The sequence below is a fragment of the Antrostomus carolinensis genome, unplaced genomic scaffold, assembly GCF_000700745.2.
Source record: "Antrostomus carolinensis isolate BGI_N321 unplaced genomic scaffold, ASM70074v2 scaffold4747, whole genome shotgun sequence".
Classification (NCBI taxonomy): Eukaryota; Metazoa; Chordata; class Aves; order Caprimulgiformes; family Caprimulgidae; genus Antrostomus; species Antrostomus carolinensis.
Window position 1 is genome coordinate 1 of NW_010325196.1, and position 25,872 is coordinate 25,872.

The window sequence follows — 25,872 nt, forward strand, 5'->3', positions numbered from 1 at the left end:
GGGGGGGCTGTGCCAGAGACAGCCTTCTCCTTCCCGCCTGTGCTGTTCGCAGAGGTCAGTCACCGAGGCTGTAACTTCCTGAAAAAGGCCAGCGGGTTGAGAGGACAAAGTGATAGCCTAGAAACAGAGCAACCAGGCCATGGCTGGGACTGTGGGCCACCTTAATTCTGTGGTGTCTTATGGAGGAGGCAAGAGAGAGAGGGTGTACTTCTCCTGTCTTCCAAAATGCCAAAAATTCTCAGAACATGGGAAGAAAATAATATTACTAAGGAAAAGTAGGAAAGAAAAGCAGTCTTGTCTATGGAAGTAGATTAAGGAGAAAGAACCAAGATCTGTGATGAGGAAGGCAGAGAGGGAGACTGAGAAATAGCAGTAGAGTAGTGGTGACAAAAGTTTTCAAGCACAGTTACTTCATTCCCCAGAGCTGATAAGAACTGATAAACCTGAGGCAGCAGGGCAGGGTGGAAGCTGTTTGGGATGGTAAGGAGGTGAGGGAGGTCAGGAGGAAGTTCATGTCTCGAGAGAGCCAGACACTGAGCTTGAGACAGCTGTCTGCCTTACTGCTGCGCCAGGGCCAAGTGCAGCCTTATGACTCCCCAGAGTTGTGGTGTTCATAATTTTAGAACAAGTTAAGTAAATCATCAGTACCCTTAGTTTTGGCTTTAGCTGAGGGAAGAATAGTCTTGACAGTCTACTCTGACCATGGGTGTGACAATTTGTACATTGTCACCAAAATACGTACTGACTGTTTTGCACTTGGGTTAGAAACACAATCTGTCTAGATGATGTCTTCCTGACTGGTCACTAGTGAATACTGAAGAAACAACTGGAGTGTTGGAGTCATACAAGAAATTATTCTGAGTAATACCGTGGTCATATGACACTTGGTCACTTCACAGTTTGTTTTTGGATTGTTCCTTTCAAGCTGGAGGGTTCAGGTCCTAGCGTGCGCATGTATGAGACTATGCTAGCAACCTCTTTTCATTGTACAAATTGACTGTTTTTCCATACCATTTCCTTTTTTTTTTTCTTAATGTGACATTAGACTACCAGAAGACCCTTCTCCTTATTCCATAAAAGATTAGTCTGAGATGTAGGTGAGGGAATGTCTTAGAGAGTTGGGGGATTTCAGTTAAACTCTTGTATTCTATGTCAGCTGTAGTGTTTCTGGAAACATGTTCTGTATGTAACATATCATGCTTATGTATGTGGGTTGAAAAAGTGCCTAGAATGTGAAGTTTCTTGAGCACAGCAGATAATGTCACAACATCTGAGTACTGGCCTTCTTATAAACATTTATTGGGATACATTTTTCTGCTACGACATCTACAGTCTCACTAGTACTAGTACACCGTTGTTGTCTTCTTAGAAGGTAATGTACATATTATCAGTTCCTAAAGTAATGTTTATGATTCTGAATGCTGTTTTCTGACACAATAACTAATAATCTTGCATGTTGTGTTGGTTTTGTTTTTCTTTTTTTGTCATAGGAAGTGGATTTGGAAGAAAGACTTGGTGAGTTGGATCTTAGAAGTGATTCAGATATTCCTGATGTTCCTCCACCAACAGACAGCACTCCAGAAATCCTCAAAAGGGCTTTGTCAGGCTTGTCTGCCAGGTATAGTAAAACAAACAGCTATCATAAAATTTAATAGCTGCTGGCTAAAATTCTTACTGATTATGTTGCAGTGTTAATTCTTAACAGACTGTACTGCAGTTTTAAACTTCATATGATACACATAAAAATTCAAGGATAAATTTTTATGGGATATCATGGCTTTATTTATGCTTTGATAGTCACTTCAATGCAATATTTTTTGCATATACCTGAAGATTGCCCATTGCATGCATTTCTAAGTAAACTGCTGCAATGTTTAACTACAGTTTATGTAAACATTTGCCATTGCTCAGTCTGAGCATTGCAATAAAACGGGCTAAAGAATATTGGGTTTGATATCCAGAATAAATATCTCTGGAGGTTATAATAAACTGATTTCCTACATCCACAGTTAGGGGGGGTGGCATTTGTGTATAAATGAAAAGAGAGGAAATATAAGTTCTCTGGGTGAGCTTTGCTAGCTTTTTGTGACAGCATTTCCACTTGTAAATAATTTTTCTTTACCGTTAAAGACAACATAGCTTTTATTTTCATACGTTTTAAAGCAATGGTGTTCTTTTTCCTGATGTTTTTTTTCCAAACCTAGGTTTCTGCCTCTAACCCCTGTTCACAGGAGCTTACGGGCTAGCAAATGCAGGGGGTGTGTATGTGTATAGATAGACAGATAATTGTGGGGACCTGCATATTCAGAGACGGTAATGAATAAAGTTCCTAGGATAATTTTCTATACAGTCCTGCAAGAGTCTGAGAAGGACCTCCAATCCAGACTATGATTAAAAACTTCCAAGTCCTTGTAAAAAAACCTGATCTCTAGTAGGTATCTCCAATAGCAATGTGAAGCTACAGTTTTTTTGACTTACTCTTTTTTCAATCTGTTGTCTGTTTCTGTTGTGGTGTCTGGGAGCTATAAACAAATGTATTGTTCCCAGATTTCAAAAAGCCTGTTTCTAAACTGCACCAGCTGTGAGCAGAATGTGATGTTCTCTACTTCCATCATACTGCAAGGAGTATCTATTTCTTACCACTTTCAGAGTTCTCTTCCCATGTTAAATGTTGTGGAAGCCTTAGGTCTCCAAATCACACCTGTTGCAAAGGCAACTTGCATGATGACATCTCAAAGCCTGCAAAACCTTTCCTGTTTCCACGTGCTTGAAATTCTTTATTGGAGTGTTTGCACAAGGTGCACAAAGGTGCTTTGAGTGGAAAATCAAGTTCTTGGTGCTTTATGAATGCTCGATTCAAAATTACCCACTAGTTTAATAACTGGCAGTCCCACCAGAGCTGTTGTCATAATGCAGTAGAGTGAGTTGCTCTGTAACTCTCAGAAATATTGTTTCTCTTTGTATTTGGCCTTTAGGAGGAAATACTATCCATAACTTTCCAGTGGAGAGTTAGGATACGATAAACTTGTCAGGTGGCTTCCTAGATTCTGGAGCTTGTTATTTTATTGGAGCTGTCTTTTCAGTGCTTCACTTGTCAACACCCTCAAGATACTATGTGGTATTTTAAAATTCTTCTTAGGGGAAATTTAATTCTTCTAAAGGAATCTTGCTTACTATAGATATGCCACTAGGAGCAAGCTGCTACTCTGTAGCCCATGTCATAGAGGAACATAAAGCGTTTGTTGCAATAAAGCCCCTTGTGCCTTTGTTCTGATTCTCAAGTCAAATCTGATTAGCAGCTGTAGCTACCATTAACCTGCCAATTAATAACATCCTTGAAAATCAAATGAATATAGTTGAAGTTTACATTAAAACTGGAGTGTGATGCAAAGCCAACAGTGTCCTCTGAATCAGGTGTATCTCCTGATGCAGCAGTGAAACACAAGACTAATGCAAATCAAAACATTAGAAAGAATTTCTTTAAGCTATAGTAGGTTTTTTTGTGTTTAGCAGTAACTTGTGACTAGTTGGTTCAGTGTATTTTTAGAGGCAAAATTCTTGAAGGGAAAAACATAGGCAAAAGAGGACAAAAACTTACTGCAAGGTAATATGAACAATAAAATACAGACTTTTGATTACTAGAAACATGTTAATGACAGACTGACATATGTGATGAGCTCTTTTAAATTATTTTTTTAAATGAACTGGGCTCTTGATTTTTTCTGATACTGGCCTTTGAGGTCAAGGGGCTAGGGGTGTGAGGGGTATGGGAAATAACATTTTGGTTACAAACATTTTGGTTACTCTAGAAACAAAACAGCAAAGACTTCCCAGTTGTTTGTTTTTTTAAAAAAATAACTCTTATTTTTTTCAAAGAAGGCATTCCGCACCTGAAGTACTGTCTTCAGTTTTGGGCCCCTGTTTAAAAGACATGTAGATGTGGCACTTGGGAACATGGTTTAGTGGCAGACTTGGTAGTCTTAGTTTTATGGTTGGACTCAATGACCTTAAAGTCTTTTCCAACCTAAATAATTCTATGGTAACAGGAATTTCTACTTTAGTTTCCCTAGATAGCCACAAGCAGCTACAAAGGTCTACAAGGGCAGGAGTACAACTAGTTTGACCCACACCCCTCATTGTCATATGTTTTCCTGTCCTGGTTCCAGTACTCACAAGAGCACAGGACTGCTTTCAATAGATAAACCTCTACCTGGCAAAATAGCTACTTTGCTTCTACAGAAAGTTGGTGATTGCTTGGGTTTTTTTGTCTCTTACTCCTCGAAGAATCATACGCTTTTTACCTGGCAGCCTTTCTTTCATATGTAAGCCTTGACATTGCTGGGCCTCCATCAGTCTTGCTGATTATGTGATACTTTTTGAGAGTCCTGATATATTTTCACAGCAGCTTTAGTATGGGGTTGATGCATTTATCTGCAAAATATGTTTAGAGAGAGAGGAGCATGGGGGAAGAAGAAAGGTGGCTAACTTTAATTTCTTTTACTGTGCATGCTGTTTAGTTGGATAGTTGGTTGATTCTGTGTTTCTTGCTTTGTGTTTCATTAAGCATGAAAATTTCTGAAACTCCCACTGTTTCTAATACACTTTAATCTCTAGTTAGTAAAGGAAATTATATTTATTTTCATTTATAACTGCTTTTTATACTCCTTTTTTTTAAAATAGATGGAAAAATTGGTGGATTCGTGGAATTCTGACTCTAGCTATGATTTCTGTGTTTTTTCTGATCATATACCTGGGATCATTTATGCTGATGCTTCTGGTAAGTTTGTTTAAATACATTCTGCCATGCAAGAGTTATTTTATCTCTTAATTCATCATGCCTAAGACAGCTGGAAGGAAACTGCACAGAGAGTTCAGAGCAATTTGTCTTATTTGTGTAAGTGTAAATACTTTTTAAAAACACTGGACACATTCACATCTGGGCCTTGTGGATTAAGGACTTCTTATACACTGTAATTAATTTTTCTTTTATGTAGGAATTAAAGTAACTTTTAAATTGAATGATTGTTTCCTTGAATTTTACTAACTACTGTCATCCATTTCCTTGTCCAGTTCCCATCATCTGCTGTTACATTCTTAGGGGTTTGTTTAAAAAAAACCACCACCAACAAAAACCCCAAAAAACAAAGACACAAGCCATTTTTGAGGCTGAGGGAAGCAGGCAGTTCTGGTCTACTGAATAGCTTTCCTCAGGCGTGCTCCATTAATTCCCTACTTCTCCACTGGGGCGGCCTTGTGACCTTGGGTTTATCTGTAGAGTGGAGATAGACACCTTTCAAAGGTATAAAGTGCATTTTTAGCTCATGAAGTGAAATAATAATAATAATATTCATACAACCTGCATACCTGGTCAGCCTTTACTGCTTCTTTCCATCAGTTTTATTGCTGGTATTTTTATTGAATAATGCTTTAACTGTCTTCTCCAGTCATGGCAAGTGACAGGCAGGGATGTGGCTTCTAAAACACTGAAACTGATTCTCTGGGTAACCACTTTGCTTTTTTTTTACTCAAAGTTTGTTTAACTGACAAAATGTGCTTTTACATTTTTCATGGCCTCCTTTTTGAAACACCTTTTTGATTATATTCATAGAATTGTTTTGGTTGGAAAGATCATTAAGTCCAACTGTAAACCTAACACTGACAAGTCTACCACTAAACCACGTCCCCAAGTGCCACATCTACACATCTTTTAAATACCTCCAGGGATGGTGACTCAACCACTTCCCTGGGCAGCCTGTTCCAATGCTTGACAACCCTTTCAGTGAAGAAATTTTTCCTAATACCCAATCTAAACCTCCCCTGGTGCATCTTGAGAGTGTTTCCTCTCGTCCTGTAGCTTGTTACTCAGTAGAAGAGACCAACACCTGCCTTGCTACACCTTCCTTTCAGGTAGTTGTAGAGAGTGATAAGGTCTCCCTTTAACCTCCTTTTTTCCAGCTCCCTCAGCTGTTCCTCATAAGACCTGTGCTCTAGACCCTTCACCAGCTTTGTTGTCCTTCTTTGGACATGCTCCAGTACCTCAATGTCCTTCTTGTAGTGAGGGGCCCAAAACTGAACACAGCACTCAAGGTGCAGCCTCACCAGTGCTGAGTACAGGGGCACAATCACTTCCCTGGCCCTGCTGGCCACACTGTTTCTGATACAGGCCAGGATGCTCTGGGCTTTCTTGGTCGCCTGGGCACACTGCTGGCTCACATTCATCCAGCTGTTGACCAACACCTCCAGGTTCTTTTCTGGCAGGCAACTCTCCAGCCACTCCTCCCCAAGCCTATAGAGTTGCATGGGGTTGGTGTGACCCAAGTGCAGGACCCAGCACTTGGGTCACACTTGTCAAACCTCATACAATTGGCCTTGGCTCATCGATCCAGCCTGTCCAGATCCCTCTGTAGAGCCTTCCTACCCTCAAGCAGATCAACACTCCCACCCAACTTGAGGGTGCACTCAATCCCCTCATCCAGATCATTGATAAAGATGTTAAACAGGACTGACCCCAACACTAAGCCCTGGGGAACACCACTTGTGACTGGCCACCAACTCCATTCACCACAACTCTTTGGGCCTGGCCATCCAACCAATTTTTTACCCAGCAAAGAGTACAGCTATCCAAGGCATGAGCAGACAGTTTCTCCAGGAGAAAGCTGTGGGAAATGGTGTCAAAGGCTTTACTAAAGTCCAGGTAAACAACATCCACAGCCTTTCCCTCCTCCACTAAGCAGGTCGTGTTGTCATAGGAGGAGATCAGGTTATGAAAGGCAGGACCTGCCTTTCATAAACCCATGCTGACTGGGCCTGATCACCTGGTTGGCCTGTGTGTGCTGTGTGATAGCACTCAAGATGATCTGCTCCATCACCTTCCTCAGCACCGAGGTCAGACTGACAGGCCTGTAGTTCCCTGGATCCTCGTTCCAGCCCTTCATATAAGTGGGCATCACATATGATAACCTCCAAGCCACCAGGCCCTCCTCAGTTAGCCAGGACTGCTGCTAAATGATGGGAAGTGGCTTGGTGAGCACTTCTGCCAGCTTCCTCAGTACCTTTGGGTGCTTCCCATCTGGCCCCATATCCTTGTGTGTGTCTAAGTGGCGTAGCAGGTTGTTAACCATTTCCTTGTGGATTATGAGGGCTTCATTCTGCTCCCTGTCCCCATCTTCCAGCTCAGGGGGCTGGATCCTCTAAGAACAACTGCTCTTACTATTAAAGACTGAGGCCAAGAAGGCATGAGTTACCTCAGCCTTTTCCTCATCCTTTGTCACTGTGTTTTCCCACACATCCAGTAAAGGATGGAGATTCTCCTTAGCCCCCCTTTTGTTGCTGGTGTATTTATAGAAACAGTTTTTATTGTCTTTTATAGCAGTAGCCAGATTAAATTCTAGTTGAGCTCTGGCCCTTCTAATATTCTCCCTGCATAACGTCATTACATCCTTGTAGTCCTCCTGAGTTGCCTGCACCTTCTTCCAGAGGCCATAAACTCCTCTTTTTTCCTGTATTGTCTTGAGAGACTGGAATGCTGTTTCACCAGTATTGTTGGTCTGCATTACAGTCTCTACATCTGAATTAGTCTGGTTTATATTTCCTGTTTTCAGGTGAATCACTTAACAATCTAGTAATTCATTGTTTCATTGGTGGAGGATTTTCTTTTTTGTGTGTGAAGAAACAACAAACAAAGCCCCTTTAAAGTGTAGGTCATTGTAGAGAGATTTTTTTTTTTTTTTTGCAGTCCTTTCTTTATTAGTCTGTTACACTTGATAACTAATAAAAAGGAACTAATCAATTTGCATCATGATTCAGTAAATTCATGATTTTCTGACATTGCAGTTATGGGTAAAGCTATCAAAAGATGAACCAAAAAGTAATTAAAGTTAATATAGAATTGGAATAGAGTTCTTCCTCTGTTGTACCATAAAGCAAAAACTCTTGTCTTCTAATATAATAAACTGTTCATAAAGTTGACATTTGAGACTACATAAAAAGAAGAATGAAGGAGAAAAACCAGTTTTGTTCATGAATTATCTTATTGCACTGGAATCAAATAGCTTCCATTTAAACAAGAGTTGTTATGCTAAAACCAAATCTCAATACTGATAGTGAAATTGCCCAGATACTTGTAGGAAGGGTAATCCGGTGAAGTTTGGAGGGCAAGCCCTGAGACTGCTCTATAAACTTGGGAGGCATGTTTTATGTCTGCCTGCTACTAAGGTAACAGGCACAAGCTTCCATACCTTCGGACTCCAGTGTCCTTTTGCACTGTAAGGTGCAGTTCTTTAGTGTTGCTCTTGTGTATACCATGTAAGTTTTATAATGTAGGCCAAGCAGAAGAAAGAGCACGAGATAGAGGAGTTTAAAAATTAACTCACTGAGGTGGTGTAACACTCCTTTAAACTGTTTTCACACGTTGAGCAAGATGAAGTTTGTTCATGAATGCAAGTGGTAAGGGAATACTGCAAAGCCTAGCGTGCCAACATGCACAGTCAGTGTGGGTAGGTTCTTACTCCAGCCTCTGCACAGGATTACTGATGACCTGCCTTTGGCAATACTTGGTATCCGTGCAGGGCGATCTGCTTGGTGACTGTGGATTAAACAAAACTGTCAAAGAGTCCTTTGGAGCCCAAAGACTGACAGGAGGTACTACCAGACTTGCACAGGCAAGCACTGAAGTAGTGAGATCAAACCAAAATGAAGGCCGTGGAGGCTGGGACATTCAGACTTGGGTTAGACAAGCTTTGCTTCTAATCATCAGTGCTATTTGGCCTTAATGAGATGTTTGCAAGTGGAAGTGTCTGGGTGTCCAAGTTGTATTGCACAGATAGTTTTTTCCATGTGGCCTGAAAAACATTTCTTAACTAAATTTAAAGATAAAACTTAGCCAAAAGAAATAGGAGAGCCTTCTTTACAGGAAGTATTTATGACCTGCTGCTACCAAACTGTTTTAATGAAGAAGATTCAGGAGATTTCTCTTGTTTCACAAGTGTATTCTTGCAGCTAGTTCAACGTGTTTTCTCTCAGCATGCCTAGTGGCTTTGAAGTTTTTTTGGGGGGTTAAATGGAGTTTGGTTTTCCTTAGACTTGCTTTGAAGCTGTCTGTTTTCTGTGTGGAATTTGAATTCAGAATAATTTCTTCCCTTAACACAGGTTGCAGTACTACTTACTGCCTTTAAGAAGCAACTGCAGTATATTTACATAGTTTTTTATTTCTCTTATTTTAGGTCTTAAGCATCCAAGTGAAGTGTTACCATGAAATCATTACTATAGGTTACAGAGTCTACCACTCATATGATTTACCATGGTTTAGATCCCTCAGCTGGTGAGTAGCAAGCAAGAACATCAATAAGTAGGGATGGGAAACTTAAATCTTTATGTTCTTCATATCCTGTCATGGTGATATGATAGCTTTGTAGGTCATGTGTGGACATAAAAATTGACATTTGTCTCTAATACTTGATTCTGTGAACTTGGACAAGTCAGTTGGCCTTTTACTACTTCATTTTTTTTCCTTGTTATAAATCTATATGTATGTACACATATATGTATGCATGCATATATGCTTAAAATTATAATTGAGTGTGTGTAAGCTATCTAAAAATGTGCATAACCAAATAATCACTTGATATGTATTACCTGAAGTGCTTTGGGTTTTTTTTTTTTTGGCTGTTAACCTTACACAAGAAAAAAATAGAACAGGTACCTTAGAGGCTTCTCTTCACACACACGGAGAACTGAAATAATAACATAAAAGTTTTAAATCCTTTCCATTGGTGCACTTAATCACAGGACTGCATAGTTATAGTGTTGGGGAATCTTCTGAAAGCCAAAGGATGAGATTATTTTTTCTGGCAAATCCTGGATACTTGTGACAACGTCCAGCTTATATAGGGCTGGATAGATCTGGGGAAACCAACTCTTCTTCTGAGTTCTGCGATGAAAAATAAAGGTTTTTGATTAGAATGAGTGTTATGGGAAGGTGCTGGGCACATGTAATCTCTAAGGTGCTTAAGGGCATAATTTTTCAGACATGACCTGTGTTGTGTTGCTTGGGTTTGTGTTGGGTTTTGGTTTTTTAAGAAATTTAAATATCTAGGTTATTCCCTATCTCTTTTCACATTGCTTCTTCACTTGTAGAAGCAACTTTACTGTGCACTGTGGTAGATTCTGGCTGTCAGCTTTTCTGTAAATGTTAATCAGTTCCCCTCTGGTCACTCCTGGATTATCCAGCGAACTGATCTATTGTCTGCTTTATTCCATGGCTTCTGGATCAACAGCTAGAGCAGACTCATACATGAATGATTCTGCAGTCTTGCCCAGATTTTTAGAGGAGGACATGTGCAGTCTTGTCCAGGTTTTTGCTAGGATAGGGTTAATTTTCTTCTTGGTAGCTAGAAAGCACTGTGTTCTGGTTTCAGTGAGGATTGTTTTGAGAAGAAATGTGTGACACTGTGCTTGGGCAGTTTCCAAGAACAGAAGACTGGAAGAGGGAAGTGGAGAAGAAAAGTGCAGTAGTTAGTAAAACCCAGAATCGACAGTTACATATGCCAATAAGATGTTCCATAGCATATTGCATCATTTTTAGTATATTAACTGGGGCTGACCAGAAATGGGTGGATTCTCTCGGGAATCACTCAGGCTTGCTTTTCTGGGATTGCAATTTCGGTTTCAGGGTTCCTTTTCACTCCTCCGGGATCTTTATCAGCAGGTGGTGAGCAATTATACTCTGTATCACTCATATATATAGTAGTTATCATTATTACTCTCATTATGCTTATTATTTTAATTTTATTTTACTTTAATTATTAAATTGTTCTTATCTCAACCTACAAGTCTCCTCACCTTTACCCCTCCAGTTCTCTCCCCAGTTCCCTGGGTGGGAGGGAAGGGAGTGGAGGGGTGGTGCTGTGAGCGGCTGTCTTGTTTGGCTGCCAGCTAAATTAAACTCTCACAACTCTACCGCTTAGTCTTTGGCACTTACCACTTACCACTTTGGCACTTGACTACCATCCCTTTAATATGTGGAGCTCAAAATCAGTTCCAATGCATTGCCACACTACTTAACATCAAAGCTCCTTTCAGTCTAACTTATTGCCCCTGAGACTAAATAGTAAAACATTTCAATAAGATGAGAGAATCCTGTTAGTAGTTTGATCATCAACTATTTGGCTTATGTAGAGCTGTGGAGCCTTGCAGAGCGAGCATTAACATCTGCTGGGGGGAAGAGAACGAGTACTACCCACTCGCCCTGAAACTACCCACTGATCCAGTCTTGAATCACAAGTTTTTATCTTCTATGGCTGACTTTGGCAATAAGCCGAAGAGCGTGCTGCCTAGAGAAGTACATATTTTAGTGGTTCTGGATTTGCTATTTATTGAGTTTTATTGAGTGCTGCCTTAGCATTTGAGGGTCCCATTGTGACTTAACTCTAGAAAGCTGAGTAACCAAACTTGTATGAAAACCTGTGACAGAATTACTGGTGCACTGACTGTTTTGACTGAAGGGAATTTCTTTGAAGATCCTTCAAAAAGAGATGGCTGAAGGTGTCATTTCACCTGTCATTTCACCTGTCATTTCATTAGCTGAACCTTGACTGTGGACATACTCCCACAAATTTGTTTTGAAAACGTTGTAATAGCTGCATTTACTAGTGAGTTGGTGGACTTAAGCCTGTGAGGTTATTGCTCAGTCAAGAAAGCTAAAGGCAAAGTGCGTGGTGGAGCAGAACAGGAGATGCTGCAGTAACTCTTTCAGACGGGAATCTTCAGGCCAGATGGCAAAAGTATGGTTACATTTAGATCCTCAAGCCCCACATTAGATTCACTGCCCTATAACCTCAGGGGATTTGTTATGCCAGTACTTTTTTTCCTGTTTGTAAGGGAGAAATCACAAACTACCATTATTAGGATACAGGAAAAGAATATGCAGAATTGCTTGTGTCAGTATCGAGGATAGCAGATAGTTGCTCTGTACTTTTAGAATACCTGAAAAGGACTTGCATAGGTGTGGAGTATTCAATACTGTAGTTAAGGAGGAAATGAATTTTCCAACTGCATCCTGCAAAATTTGTTTGTTTTTCTGGTGCAGTTGTTTTAGAAGTAGTAAATTATAAAAATTGGCTTGCCAGAGGAGGCACTGACCCAGAAGTATAAGACTGAATTTATACTTGAATTTTACTTCTATCATGTCTTTTCTACCCTTCTGGTTTTCCTTGTATGTGGTGTTTTTGTTGTGGTTTTGTTTGTTTGTTTTGTTTTTAAGAATGATGCTTAAATATATATTATCTTGTTAAAATAACTTGTAGCTGTTGTATGTTGTAGGTACTTTTTGCTCTGTGTGAACTACTTCTTTTATGGAGAGACTGTAGCTGATTACTTTGCTACATTTGTTCAGAGAAGAGAACAGCTTCAATTCCTAATTCGTTACCACAGGTTTATATCTTTTGCACTCTATTTAACAGGTAAGTATAAGAAATTGCAAAAATGAAAGAATTTGTGCTGCATTTGTTTCTGTGTTTATTTATTTTTTATATTAAAAAAATGCTCCCCAGCTTTATGCACTTCCAGTTTCTTTTTCCTCTTGATGTTCGAGGAAATTAGGTGTTTGCAGTCCATTTTTGCTATGAAAAGGTGAATATAAAGTTTGTGTTCACTGAGAAGAAGAAAGCAGCTTAAACAAGTAGGTGATCTTGAGGAAGTTGAGCTAATAGCACTCAAGAGAAGCTGGCATGAATTAATTTTGATCACTGAAGGACTGAGGCTCAGTACCTGAATACATGAACGCTATTTTGTCAGTCTGTGGAGATGACTTGTGTGTGTAATTGATATGCTGGGTTGATATTTTATTGTGCAAGTGTTCTGGTAGGTCTACAGCAATAAGATTTACCAATATATTTTAAACTGATTATTCAAAATGCCTGGGGCTTTATTTTGTCTGCAAAGTATTCAGATGCTTGCCTCATGGATAGATTTTCCTCCTTATCCAAAGAAAGATTTTTTTAAAAGCCTCTTCTCTAGGAAGAAGAGACATAAGCTGGCAGTCTTGTGAGGTATTGCTTTGTGAACTTGTAAATATAGTCCACAGTGTTTTCAGCAATGCATTTCATACTACTTTAGCCTAAAATTAAATCAATTGAAGACTCAGATTGGCCCAAGGGACAGAAGACTGCTATGCTACAAATACTTGTAAAATGAACTTCACAATGAACTATCTACTGTTATTTTTAAACTGGATAAAAATTCTGCTTGGTGCTTAGATCACAAACTTGAAAAATCTTTGCAAGACATGACCTTTTTCCACTGGCTTTGGCTTGAGGAAACCAACTTAAATAATGCTTAGTGACCCCTGAAGGGTGGTGAGGGGAGAGATGAGACAAGCCAGTCACGAGCAAAAGCAGGAGGCAGAGCGTAGCAAAGCCCCTTGGCGGCTGTTGCATTGGGACCATGGGGCCACTGAGGGGCTGTCCCCAGGGTTAAGGTTCCTTTGAGGGCTTCTGACCCTTGCTGGCGCAGGAAGTTGCCCTAGGGCAGAAGTGGTGCTCTGTTAGCCACCCAGAACATTTCTTTCAATCAGTTGAATTATCTAATGCCTGCACTTCACGCTTGTGTGGCCTGCAGCCTATGTCTGTCTGGGGAAAGGGGCAAGCTGGTCTTTTCCTTTCAGGTATTTCTGTTAATTATTCAAAACCAGCTTGTCAACCTGATTTTTGAGTGATTCTTAAAGGTGATGGCCTCCTCCACTAAAAATTGATGTCTGCAGTGGGACCTTGTAAGTAATGAAATGGATGCTCTTTACCGATGTTAACTAAATCGTGTGCTGTAATGAGAATAATTCTATATGTGCACCTTAACAGAATACAAGCAAATGCTCCTAGCAGCAGAGGGGATTAAAAGCTGCTTTAAGGGAAGAGAATTACTGGTATGTCATAGTTCAGTGTAATAAAATATAAAATGGTACAAACTACACTTGCTTTGTTTTACAGGCTTCTGCATGTTTGTTTTGAGTTTAGTGAAGAAACATTATCGTCTGCAGTTTTACATGGTGTGTATTACCCACTTTGCTGTGGTCACTCACGTTATGAATGTCACTAGAAACAATCGTGTCCCTGTGTTCATAAAATAGCTTGGAAAGAGGGGTGTGGAAAATGTGCTTAAACTGACAGTAACATGAAACCAACTGGTGTTGGGCTGGTCACTATCTGTTCACCTTGCAGCTTGTTATATCATGGCATGTGGTCTTACAGTCAATACAAGCTGTTGTTGGTGAGGCCTCGTGCATATACAGTGTGATACGTTTCCTGTAGTGATAGGCTGATACAAAAGAGATTCCTGGAGAAGGGTGTGTGCATCTCCCTCCCAGGTCTGAAGCCAAATATTTGAGCATGGTATGGGAAGTGGTTCCTGTGACTCAAGTGTTACTTTGTAGAGGCTCCACTGAAGTACTATGATGGGAACTTGATCTTAACCCCTATGTGGAAGATTTATTCTGTGACACTTAGCAGTTCTGGTCTTCCTCTGTGCTGTGCCTCAATAAATCATTAATCTATTAAAATAAACTAGTGTTCTCATCTCTTGTATTTGTCCACCTAATAAACAGCATAGTAGCTAATCAAGAGCATGAACCTTTTGTGTATCTTATAGGTTGAAAATTAATTTTGTAGCATCACAGGTAAAAAAGAAAAGCACAAAAAAAACCAACACCCAAACTGAAACAAACTCCCAAAACCCCACTGAATGCCCTTACTTCTCTGTAGGAATGATGAGAAGCAACAGTAATGCAGTAAAGTTCTTGTCTTTAAAGAACTTGAGCAGTCAGAGCATTGCACGACCTTAAAGATTTCCTAAAGCTCCTGGCATGCAGTTAACCCCTCTGTGTCTACAGTGCTTTAGGTAGCACTTTACCATTGAGGATCCCTAATTGTAGACTAGGACTTAGCTGAGCCCTGTATGAGCATGTAAAAAAATCTTTTACTCAAAAAAATTACCCTGTTTATGAGAGAATTTGTCTGACAGGGAGTTGCAGCTTGTCTGGGAGAGGTGGTCTTTATTTTCTAATCTTCCAAAAAAGTCCTCATCTTCAGATTGACACAAGCTAAATATATTAATTTTTAATTTTTCATGATTTTTTTTTTCTTCTTTTTTCCCATTCCGGAAAGAAGGCAGAAAAAAATGTGGTGTCAGTCACATGACTTGGTGCCTACCCAGAAAACATTAAGGTGTTACTTCCTAAAAATTGCAGTAAACCAGAGGGAAGTCATGTATCCACTGTCTGTCTGGCCACTGTGCATCTGTTTGGACAGAGAAGGAGAGTAGTCATTTGGTTTTAGGTGATGTTCCAATATCATCGTACAAATACTAAAAATTTTACTGCAGAGATGCTTTAATTAACCATCAGGTAATATTTTCAGAAACATTTAGGCAGTTCTTGCACCCTCCCTTTCAGCCTTCTTGAGTTGTCTTAACTGGAAGTAGGTGCTGGCTGCCACAGGAAAACACGTGTGATAAGAGAGTTAAAGACATAGGACATTCTGAGTGTTAAATTGCCCAGACATTTAGAGTGCTTAAATTTGATGTTTCATGGAAAAACTACCAGTTCTTGATTTAGAAGTTTTTTGAAAATAAAATCTATTGTAGTATCTTTACTAGTAAACTGTTTGGAAACCTCTTTATTGTACACTAGCACCACAGAATAAACACCAAGTACGTACAGTAATACTGAGGAAAATGACTGTTTAAATGACCATGCACATAAAACTCAACACCTTGTTTTTGCTAATCCTGAGAATTTTCATCTTTCATAAGAGGTCTGGTATTCTGTTATAAGAGATATCCACATCTGTGTAACATGACTCTTTCACGAGTAGTTCATTGCCATTTTATTGTTACGGTTCTAACGTGTCTGCTATATGTATATACAGAATATCACATTGCTTACATTTCTTTGCTGCTTTCATGCTGAAGGAGTATGTCTTATTAAATTAGATGTTAAACTGCACCTTAAAAAATTCTAGGTGGAGGTAAGTGATGGTGGTTAAAGTTTCAGTACTTGCTTCAGAAAGCCAGCTAACTTGTGATATACTGTATGCGCACATCTCTTGCATTATCACTAGAACTGGGCTTTCCTGTGAGCTCCTAAGTAGCTCCTCTAGCTGACATACCAGTATTTACCAAGGTGTACGGATCGGTGTTTTCACTAACTGTTGTGTTGTTGCATTGTTAACAGTTCGCATGGACTCATGTCACTTTGCTGATCACTGTAACTCAATCTCATCTTGTCATCCAAAATCTCTTTGAAGGCATGATCTGGTAAGGGAACAGTAACGAACTGATTTGTGACTCTATTGCATTGAAAGGTTGGTTCTTTTACATAGATCTGGTTAGGGAGTAATCAGGGGAACAGTTAAAGCAGCACAGATTAAGGGAGCATTAATGTCTGGTTGGAAGGGGAGTTGGAGGAATTGGGAGTGATGAGGTGATACAGGATGAAGGATACAGGAGATGAAGCTATGAAGTTACTATGAAGAAAACTATTATAGTATAATAGTTTTGAACAACCACTTCATTTATTTGCAAGGAATAGGATTGCTTGCATGCTTGGTGAAATAGTTTCCATATCATTTTGCTGAATGGATGAATATCCAGCAATTCTTTTTCAGTTACTTGGGAGCTTCAGGTTGCTCAGAGCTACTGAAGTTGGATGATTTTTATTTGAAATCCCCAATCTGGACACCTCCCCTGCTGCCTTCCCTGTTCAGATAAATTCAGATTACTTGAAATATTTTAAGAGTTTAAATCTTGGATATTGTTGGGTCATCTTAATGCCTTGTTTCCAGTGATATATTAAATTCTGATGATGCAGTTAAACTTGATTACTTAAAACTGCTCCTCAAAGAGAGGATGAATTTTGCCACCCCCCACTTCTTTATGGACAGGGTAAGTTACAAGTTGAGAAAGAAGGAAGAAGCACATGGAAGATGATTAGTGTTCTTCAAGGACATAATACTGCATGTTCTCTTATTTCTTTTCCTGATATATGTACAGCTGGGGAGATTATTGCAGAAAAGATATACTCATAGTTAGAAAGAAAACCCAAAGCCTTTCACAAAGTTTGTATAATTTTTTTTTCATACTGATCATGTTCATGTGCTAAAAACTGAACCTATTTGCCTTGCTTGCCTACTTTTTCATATTTCCACTGGTGTTAGGCAATTTGGCAGATGGTCACAAAAATCTGACTTTTAGCTTATTAATAGATCCCTGCTTTGAAAAGGGAAAAAAAAGAGGTTAACAGACTTGAGTAACAAATTCAGATGCTGTCTGCATGCACAGCACACTTAGAAAGCTAATACAGGCTGCTCCAAACTGACAAGAGGGGAAAAAAAAGGAAAACTTTTTTTTTTTTTTTTTTAAATTTAGGTATCATTAAACTTTACAAAGAATTTGCTTGCTTTGATGTTACCAATAACATTAACATGTTTGTATCTGTTGATTTCTTCTTATCTGTGGTACCAGTCTTCAAGCCTGGCAGGAAAAAACCAATCTGTTCACATTTTAAGCTCATGCACCAAAATAGTATTTTAACTTGAACTAACATGGATCTGTAATGATCTTGATTGGCTGAAGACTAAAACCAGTATAGCTAAATATGCTGCTCATGGGGGAACTAAGTGAACACATTAGGAAACGTAGTTCCTTCTAATACCACAGAAAAATTTCCCAGTAAGAAATGCTGCTGTTTCAGTTTCTGTTCTGTGTTTAGGTTTGGGCAGCTTTTATTTTTCTCCATTAAACTTTTGATGTCTTTCTCTAGGTTTCTCGTTCCAATTTCAAGTGTTATTTGCAATGATATTACTGCTTACATTTTTGGATTCTTCTTTGGAAGAACTCCATTAATTAAGGTATGTACTAAGGCACTTCCTCACTAACAAGCTTTTACAATTTATAGCATTTTTGATACTTGTTCAAAAACATGTTAATGGAAAAAATACTTTCCTCTGTACTGCATGATACACAGCTTTGCTAAAAAAGAAAATTGAGTGTTTCTGAAGATTTTTAAGTGGAAACTGGGATTCATGTGAATGTAATATTGACATTATAGTATAATATAGTTAGAGCCTCTTGCATCATCATTTATAATCACTTTGGGTTTGGATTTTGTATGCAGGCTTAACTGCATGCATACAGTACAGAAACTGTAATTTGAAGTAAGCCACTAGGTCATATATACCTATTCCTCATCTGGTCTTGTTGATGTAGCACTGAGAAGGGCTTGAGGAGTAATCTTCCTATTCTGGTAGAATATGCAAGACCCCACAGAAAGCCATGAATTATTATTGTCATGATGTTGACATATTAACTTTGGGGTATTTAGTTGGTTCTGATATTAAACTGCTCCTAAATTGAAAACATAGATAGATTTTGATGAAGAAAATAGCTTGCTTATGCTGGTCTCTCCTGAGTTATTTGCCAGTCTGTATGCAGGAAGCTAGTGTCTCCTGAGGAGCATCCCCAGCAGTAGCTGTCTAACACCCAGGCATCTGTCACTATCTAAATGTGCACTTGCTAGCAGAGGTCTGCAGCAGAGCCACAGTGTACTCGTACAGGTTTCCAAATCTTCTGCGTGAAGGAGCTCAGCTGCTTAATCAGAGTCAGCCATGGCAGAGGCAGGCAGCAGACTCCAGACAGCAGCAGCAGATGGGAAGGGAGCAATCCATTCCCTCAAGCTGCCCAGTGGCACCAACCAAACTGTGGCACTTTCCCTCCTTGCCTGGGACAGGTCCTAGCCGTACTCCTCTGTTTATCATGTTCAGTGGTTGTGGCTGCTGACATTCAGTATTTCACACATACCTTTGGAAAACCAAGTAGGAGCTTAATTTTCACAAAAAAAGGTCCAGAAATAGAGTAAAAAAGGGTTCAGTGATGCAAATGATGAGGCTAACGCTATCTTTTGTGCCTAGCTGTCTCCCAAGAAGACCTGGGAAGGGTTCATTGGCGGTTTCTTTTCTACAGTTCTATTTGGATTTATTGTAAGTAACCAGAGGACTTCCCTTGCACAGGTCGAGTCTTCAACTTCCTGTTTTTACTTGAAGGAAAATTACAGACAAATTTGTTAATCTCAAACTACTGAAAGAGTTAGGGGGTTTTGTTGGCTAGAGAATTCTGCCAATTCATAACTAGCTGGAGAGGCTAGGTGAGGCTTGCACCTCTCCTGAATAGGTTATATTGACTGCTTTTGCCATTACTGTTACTGTATGTGGAATTGTTTTATCTATTATTTGCATCCCTATTTTGAAATTGAAGCTTATTGAGAGCATTATTTATGCCTTATAAAGTAGTACTTTTGTATTGCATACTTTATAGTGACATATCTCCCGAGAAGTAGTTTACACTGATGATATGCATAGAAAATAACAGCATACAGTAACTGTTCTGAGAAGTAATTTATCACCAAGGTCAGCAGAACTCATAACTGCCAAACTTGGTAGAAGCGATAGTTCAAGTTTTAATGGAGAAGTAAACTGCAAAGAAATGATGGGTGGCTAACGTTTTGGGATTTTATAATGCAGAAACTTCCAGTAGTTAGGAATCTGAGAGATAGGAAAAGGAAAACAAGTTGTGAAATCATCATTAAGCGCCTTGAACATCCACATTTGTCTACCATGTTGAGGCATTCTCCAACTTAAAACAGGCTGATTTTACTCTGTTCTGGGTCTCTCTGTTATTAAAAAGATTTTCATTATCCTCAGCTTGCAATGACAAAGCCATCCATTGCAGTCTGATTTTTTGACTGTAACAACAAATGCCTATTTCAAGAGTCCTTGTTTTGCTTTTCAGTTTTCCTATTTTTTGGCTCAACATCAGTACTTTGTCTGCCCTGTGGAATATAACAGTGAAACCAACAGATTTGTGACAGAGTGTGAACCTTCAGAGCTCTTTCAGATGAAGAAGTACTCTGTGCCACCATTGCTTCAGGCTGTGTTGGGATGGGTAAGGAAAAAAAAATGTTTTGGTTAAAATTGAAATTTTACTTCCCTGCTTGAAAGGTTTTCTAAACCTTTTTGGAAAGGTATATGAATGCTGATGGAAGGCTTGAAGGGTAAGAACTGGATTGATACCATGAGCCTCTTGGTTGCTCAGATGGGGGAAGGTGATCACCCAAGCAGAACTGAAATGCATTGCTGGAGTCACTTGAGGAAACAAGTGTTCTTGTGGCCTGTATTCTCTCTGTGCTGGAAATGGATGTCACTTAAGCAGTTTGCAGACGAAACTATTTTTGAACAGCAACCTTTAAATTTTTGTGGAAAGTGGACAAAGGCTTGTTATGGCCTGAATTAGTAGCAACTTAAGTATTATCTTGTAGAACTTGATTCTGTTTTCGGCTAGTGTGTAACTGTTGTTAGGATTGGACTTGTACTTTCTTTACCACGTAGCATCTTGTGTGTTAGTGCCATTACTAGTGCCATTCCATGCTGAGTGAAAAGTGAGTGCCAGTGATAGTTCTGTGTAACTAGTCACCAACACTTTTCCTCACACCCAGGCTGCAAGCTATTTTAAGTGAGCGGTTGTATCTTTACCTGTCAGGAAACAGGTCATCAGTTGTCCTACTATACAAAGCCACAAGGTCTAGAGGCGCTCCAACAGAAAGAGAATACCAAATAGAAACAAAGCAGTCTGTCATTATCTTTCCTTTAGGGCAAAGAGGAGGTGACTGGGACAAACACAGAACAAGTGGGTTCTGCAGCACTCCCCTCGCCTGTGCAGTGCTTCAGCACAGAGGGGGAGTGCACAGTACTAGGGAAGGTGGTGGGCTTCATGTGTGTTTAAATGGGTGTAAGGCTGAAGGAGAAAAGTTGATATGGTTACAAGAAGAAAGCACAAACTGGAAACTAGCAACCAAATCTAAGACTAAAAGTAATTAATGGCTACAGTTGGTACTTAGCAAAGCAAGATTACGTCTAGAGGAGCTCCAGTATTTTCATACCAAATTAATGTACTGTTGGACTGATTGCAAATTTAATAAGAATTTTTCTGCACAAAAACATAACAGGGACCGAGCAGAGAGAAATCTTACTGTGTCCAGCTATGTTGTGTATTTTGGTAAAGGGCAAGGAGATGGGAATGCCCAGCTCTGTGCCAGTCTAATAGAGAGCTATCGGTTAACCCTAAAAAGACATGGTAGTTCCAGTGTTCTTATCTGTCTTGTGAGAGTGCTTGAAAGAAGTGACAGTGAATTGCATGAAGGTGATAAGTTTGTGGAGAGCATTGGGCCACTTACTAAAGCAATACTAGGAATTTGTGGAGAGCGCCTTTATTTACAGGAAATAGAGCTGGAAAAGCAGAGCCAGGAAAGACTAGAGAGTCCCATCGTACGTTACGGAATTAGTAGTTATATTCCTTATGGTCAACTAAGGGATTGGCTGAAAACAACATTTGTTCAAGTTAACTGCTCCAGCAACCCTGAATACTGTTGACATGACCAGACCTTTCAGCAGCTTTCCACAGTGCGTCTACTTTTCCTTTCTTTTGAGGGAGCTGGGTCTCTTTAGCTTGTAGAAGAGTAGGCTGAGGGGAGACCTCATTAATGTTTATAAATGTGTAAAGGGTGAGTGTCATGAGAATGGAGCCAGGCTCTTCTCAGTGATGCCCAACGATAGGACAAGGAGCAATGGGTGTGAGCTGGAACACAGGAGGTTCTGCTTAAACTTGAGAAAAAACTACTTTACAGTGAGGGTGACGGAGCACTGGGACAGGCTGCCCAGGGAGGTTGTGGAGTCTCCTTCTCTGGAGACATTCAAGACCCGCCTGGACGCCTTCCTGTGTAATTTCGTTTAGTTTCCTGCTCCGGCAGGGGGATTGGACTAGATGATCTTTTGAGGTCCCTTCCAATCCCCAACTTTCTGTGATTCTATGATTCTTTACAGTACTACTTTGTGTCAGGAAAACTGGAGCTTTGTGGAAATTTGCTCTGTAGCAGCCCCATTTTAAAATACTTAAGCTTAAAATGCCTATAATCAAACATATTAAAATACAGTGCTAATTATTTTTCTTGTAGGAAACAGTGAATATGTACCCATTTCAGATGCACAGCATTGCACTGTCAACATTTGCCTCATTAATTGGCCCATTTGGTGGATTCTTTGCCAGTGGATTTAAAAGAGCCTTCAAAATCAAGGTGTGTAAGGACTCCTGTGAGCCAGGGGTTTTTTTGTTTTCTATTTGAATTAGATAAATTGGTGGATTGGTTTGGGGTTTTTTTAATTGTTCATTGTAGCACCTAGTGCTTCTACTAAAGTGTGATGATGTTTGAGCTGATTTTTAGCAGCAGTACTTAGTTTTATCAGGTATATGTATTTGTTATTCTTAAAAGTTTGCTTAATCAACATGTGACTTTAGTGTTGGAAATCTAAGAATAATTTGGTTTCATATTTGGGTTGATATTTACTCTTCCAAGTTACGTTGCAGAAGTGGTTTAGACAAGCAAGATGTGAGATACTATACTTGATGTGAAAGGCAATCTGCAGGTGCCTAAGAAGCACTGACAGTGGTTTACCCTTCAGATTGTGGCTGGCTGTGTTTTACCGATAGCATTTGTGTCGTACGCAGATGCTGACGTGTCAGGTTCACCAAAGCATGAGATGTTTGGCTGCCTTTGCCGATACAGAGCTGCCTTGTAACAAGAGTGTGTATTGGCAAATGATGTGACGTGCTAACCTCTGTTTATTGCAAGGTGTGCGCTGTCACTTGTGGCAGTGTTGTCCCTGGCTGGTATTAAGTGGCAGCAGGAGTATGGGAAGAGGGCAGCCCCAAATTTTCTCCTGACCTTCTTTATGTCTTGGTGGGACTGCTGTAATTCTTATCCTGTTGCTTGTTCTTGTTCTTGTGGTTGTTCCCTATGTCCACCAGTTTTGGCATGTGCTTTGCACAGCAGCATATAAACCTCTCTGTTTGTGCTGAACTCCCATACATGTGCTTGTACTTATCCCTCTTTCTTATGCTGGTTCGAGCAGCTTGTCCAGTACTTTGCTAGCTACAGCCTCATGTGCTGTCATACCTGTACATCCAGGTAGCAAAAGACTGTGGGAAGAAGGGCTCTTAGGGGAAAAAATGCTTCTGAAAAGCAGCAGTTATTCTTAAAGTAGAATATTTAAAAGTAGTTTTGTTTTGGTTGTTTTGTTTTTCTTTTTTAAATACTTCTGGTCCCCAAGGTGGTGACCAAAGGATTGTCGGGAAGACAGGGATATTGTGGAATAGTTACTGAAGGCAGCACATAGGTTAGGTTAGACACTGCATGCCTGCCCAGCACTGGAGGGCTGGAGTGGCACCAGCACAGACTGGTTTAACTTGCTGGCAGTCGCCCCACATGACTAAGGTCAGGGTTTTCACCCAGCGAGTGCACCGGGGGAGTGTGGATGAGGATATATGAGTGTGGTTTGATAAAGCTGTTCTACAGACAACATCAGGCAACACGAAGGTAGTGTATCAAGCTTTGTTTGCATCAGAATTTATTTATTTATTTTTAAAGTAGTGATAATTTTTTCACTACAGGGTTTTTTGATTCCAGTAATGTATTTATATTGTATGCACACATTGTGGTTTTTAACTATGGTTACCAAGAACCCAGTGAAAAACAGCAGGTGAAGGGGCAGTATGACTTGCAAAGCTAGTGTTAGACAGTGGAAAGAGTCCTCAGGTTACTGCTTTTCTTGTAGCAAACATATATTTCCTGGTAACAAGTCCTTCAGCAGCAGCTACCAGTAGAGGATAAAGCCATAAAAGTATTAAAGAGGAGAATTAGATTTTGCAGAGGCAAGAAACAACAGCCATTCGCTTAAGAGGCTTGCTACAAAATGAAGTATGTATAGGCACACAAGTGTACTCAGTACTGGCAAACCTGCACCTGACCAACTGCTGTCCTCTTGTGTGATACTGTGGACAAGTTGCTTCATCTCTTCTTTTTCTTCTTATCCCTTGACTCATCTTTGCAGTTAAAAACTCCTTTAACAAAGGAGGCTCTTGCTGACTTCCAGCTCAGTGCAGTGAAACCGTAGCTTAATTGCGGCCTTAATGTGCTGCTGTCAAGTGGGGTACATCATTAGTGTGTTTCATCAGAATCACTGACCATGAGTTTTCTTTTTTTTTTTCCCCTCCCTGTCCTTCACACCCAAAAGGATTTCGCAGACACAATCCCTGGGCACGGTGGGATAATGGATCGCTTTGATTGTCAGTACTTGATGGCCACTTTTGTTCATGTCTACATCACCAGTTTCATAAGGTATGGGCTTTTTACAATACTAACTATTTAAGCTTGCATAGAAGCTGCACCATAGTTACTTCATACAAGTCATGCTCTGCACTGTTAGAACAGTGGAGATTGCAGGTTTCTAAATCTGATTTATGCAATTTATGCAAATACAGAACTATTAAGAAATATATGTCACTGCTTGGGATTTGTGTCAGGTTCAAGCTATGCCTTAGTGTTTCTGTGACTGCTGTTAAATGCAACCTGTGTACCCTAAATACCAGAAAGTTTTGTGTAGCAGCCTCTTAGAAGTTCTACTAGAATTCACTGATGACAGGGAGGTATGAGGATGGGGTTTTGGACAGGAAGGTTGCGGCAGCATCTGCTTTCTCTGTGTGGATCCTGAAGAGCCTGTAGGTTGCAAGACTGCAGTTCTTCGTGTAAGTTTCAGTATTTCTCAGTTGCTTGACATGGGATTTTCTGTTTAAGATGTCTCCTCTCTTTAACCATAGTGTTTTCAACTTCTTAAAAACACTGCTCCTCTTCCCTGAACCACACCAGCTTTCAAGAAGAAACCATGGGAATGATAATTCTCTTACAGTCAGTCATTTTAGCTTCTGGGGCTGGAGGGATCAAGGGGCTGTAGGTGTCCAAACTGACAGATGCCCTTAGTTTTGTAAATACGTATGGCTAAATAATTATTAGATACCTAATCAGCAACAGATTCTTTGCCTCATATTTGGTCCACCTTAGAAGTAGACTGTAAATAAGTGGCTAGCTAAAAATGAGGCTGTTATTTAGAAAAGCTTGGTTTAATTTATGGTTTTCTTTTCTGACTCAGCCAACTTTCCATTTAGTTTAATAGTACACAGCTTGTCTGGCAACAGATGCTAAACTGAAAAAGATCTGTTGATGAAAAATGTTGATTACAGTGATTAAGGATGAATCGGTGAATCTTATTTGTCATAAACCTTCTTAGTATCCCTATTTGACAGCAAATACAAGAAACACTTTTTAGTTTCTGTTCCGATTGAGCTAAGGAGTATAGTTTGCCAGTGATGCTCACCCATGCAACCCGAGGAGATAGACTAGGGAGAAATCCCTAATTTGGTGTCCCCAAAAAAGGGAAGACTGTGCAGCAAGAGGAAAATGGAAAGCTGTCGAAAACTTTAATATTTAGAGTTGCTGCTCACAAAAAAATTATTTTTTTCATTGACAGAGGTCCAAATCCCAGCAAATTACTGAAACAGCTGTTGATACTTCAGCCTGAGCAACAACTAAGTGTGTATAAAACCCTGAAATCTCACCTTGTTGAAAAAGGGATCCTGCAGCCGTCTCTGAGAGGGTAGTTTGTCAAAACAGAGGACTAGAAGAACCCTCCGTGTACAAGCCTGTGGAAAAGCATTGCAAATGTGCACATAGATAATAGTGGAAGGAAGAGTAGCTTGTGGTCTATGAGAGGTGAATGTTTCCTGAAATGAATGTGAATGCTGTGACTTCCTATTAGGACACAGAAGATCTCTTACTCCTAAAATAATTAATATGCTTGCAAAGTAACAGTACATATACTGTATATTTCAGTTCTTGAAGTGGATGGCAGCAGTCTTCCTTCAGAACCCAGCCTGACAGGCTTTGTA

At 39.8% G+C, this 25,872-nt stretch overlaps 1 protein-coding gene across 1 annotated transcript; it reads left to right on the plus strand.

The window, feature by feature from the left end:
- Positions 1-1,490: 1,490 nt before the first annotated feature.
- CDS1 (CDP-diacylglycerol synthase 1) lies at positions 1,491-25,584 on the plus strand (the record flags this gene model as incomplete). Its single annotated transcript, XM_010171120.1, has 12 exons — positions 1,491-1,618; positions 4,681-4,777; positions 9,222-9,319; positions 12,319-12,458; positions 13,980-14,038; positions 16,220-16,302; positions 17,807-17,894; positions 18,954-19,022; positions 19,831-19,983; positions 22,049-22,168; positions 24,165-24,268; positions 25,455-25,584. Coding segments are annotated over 12 exons (1,269 nt in total), but the record flags the coding sequence as incomplete, so codon positions are not given.
- Between the last annotated feature and the right edge of the window lie 288 nt (positions 25,585-25,872).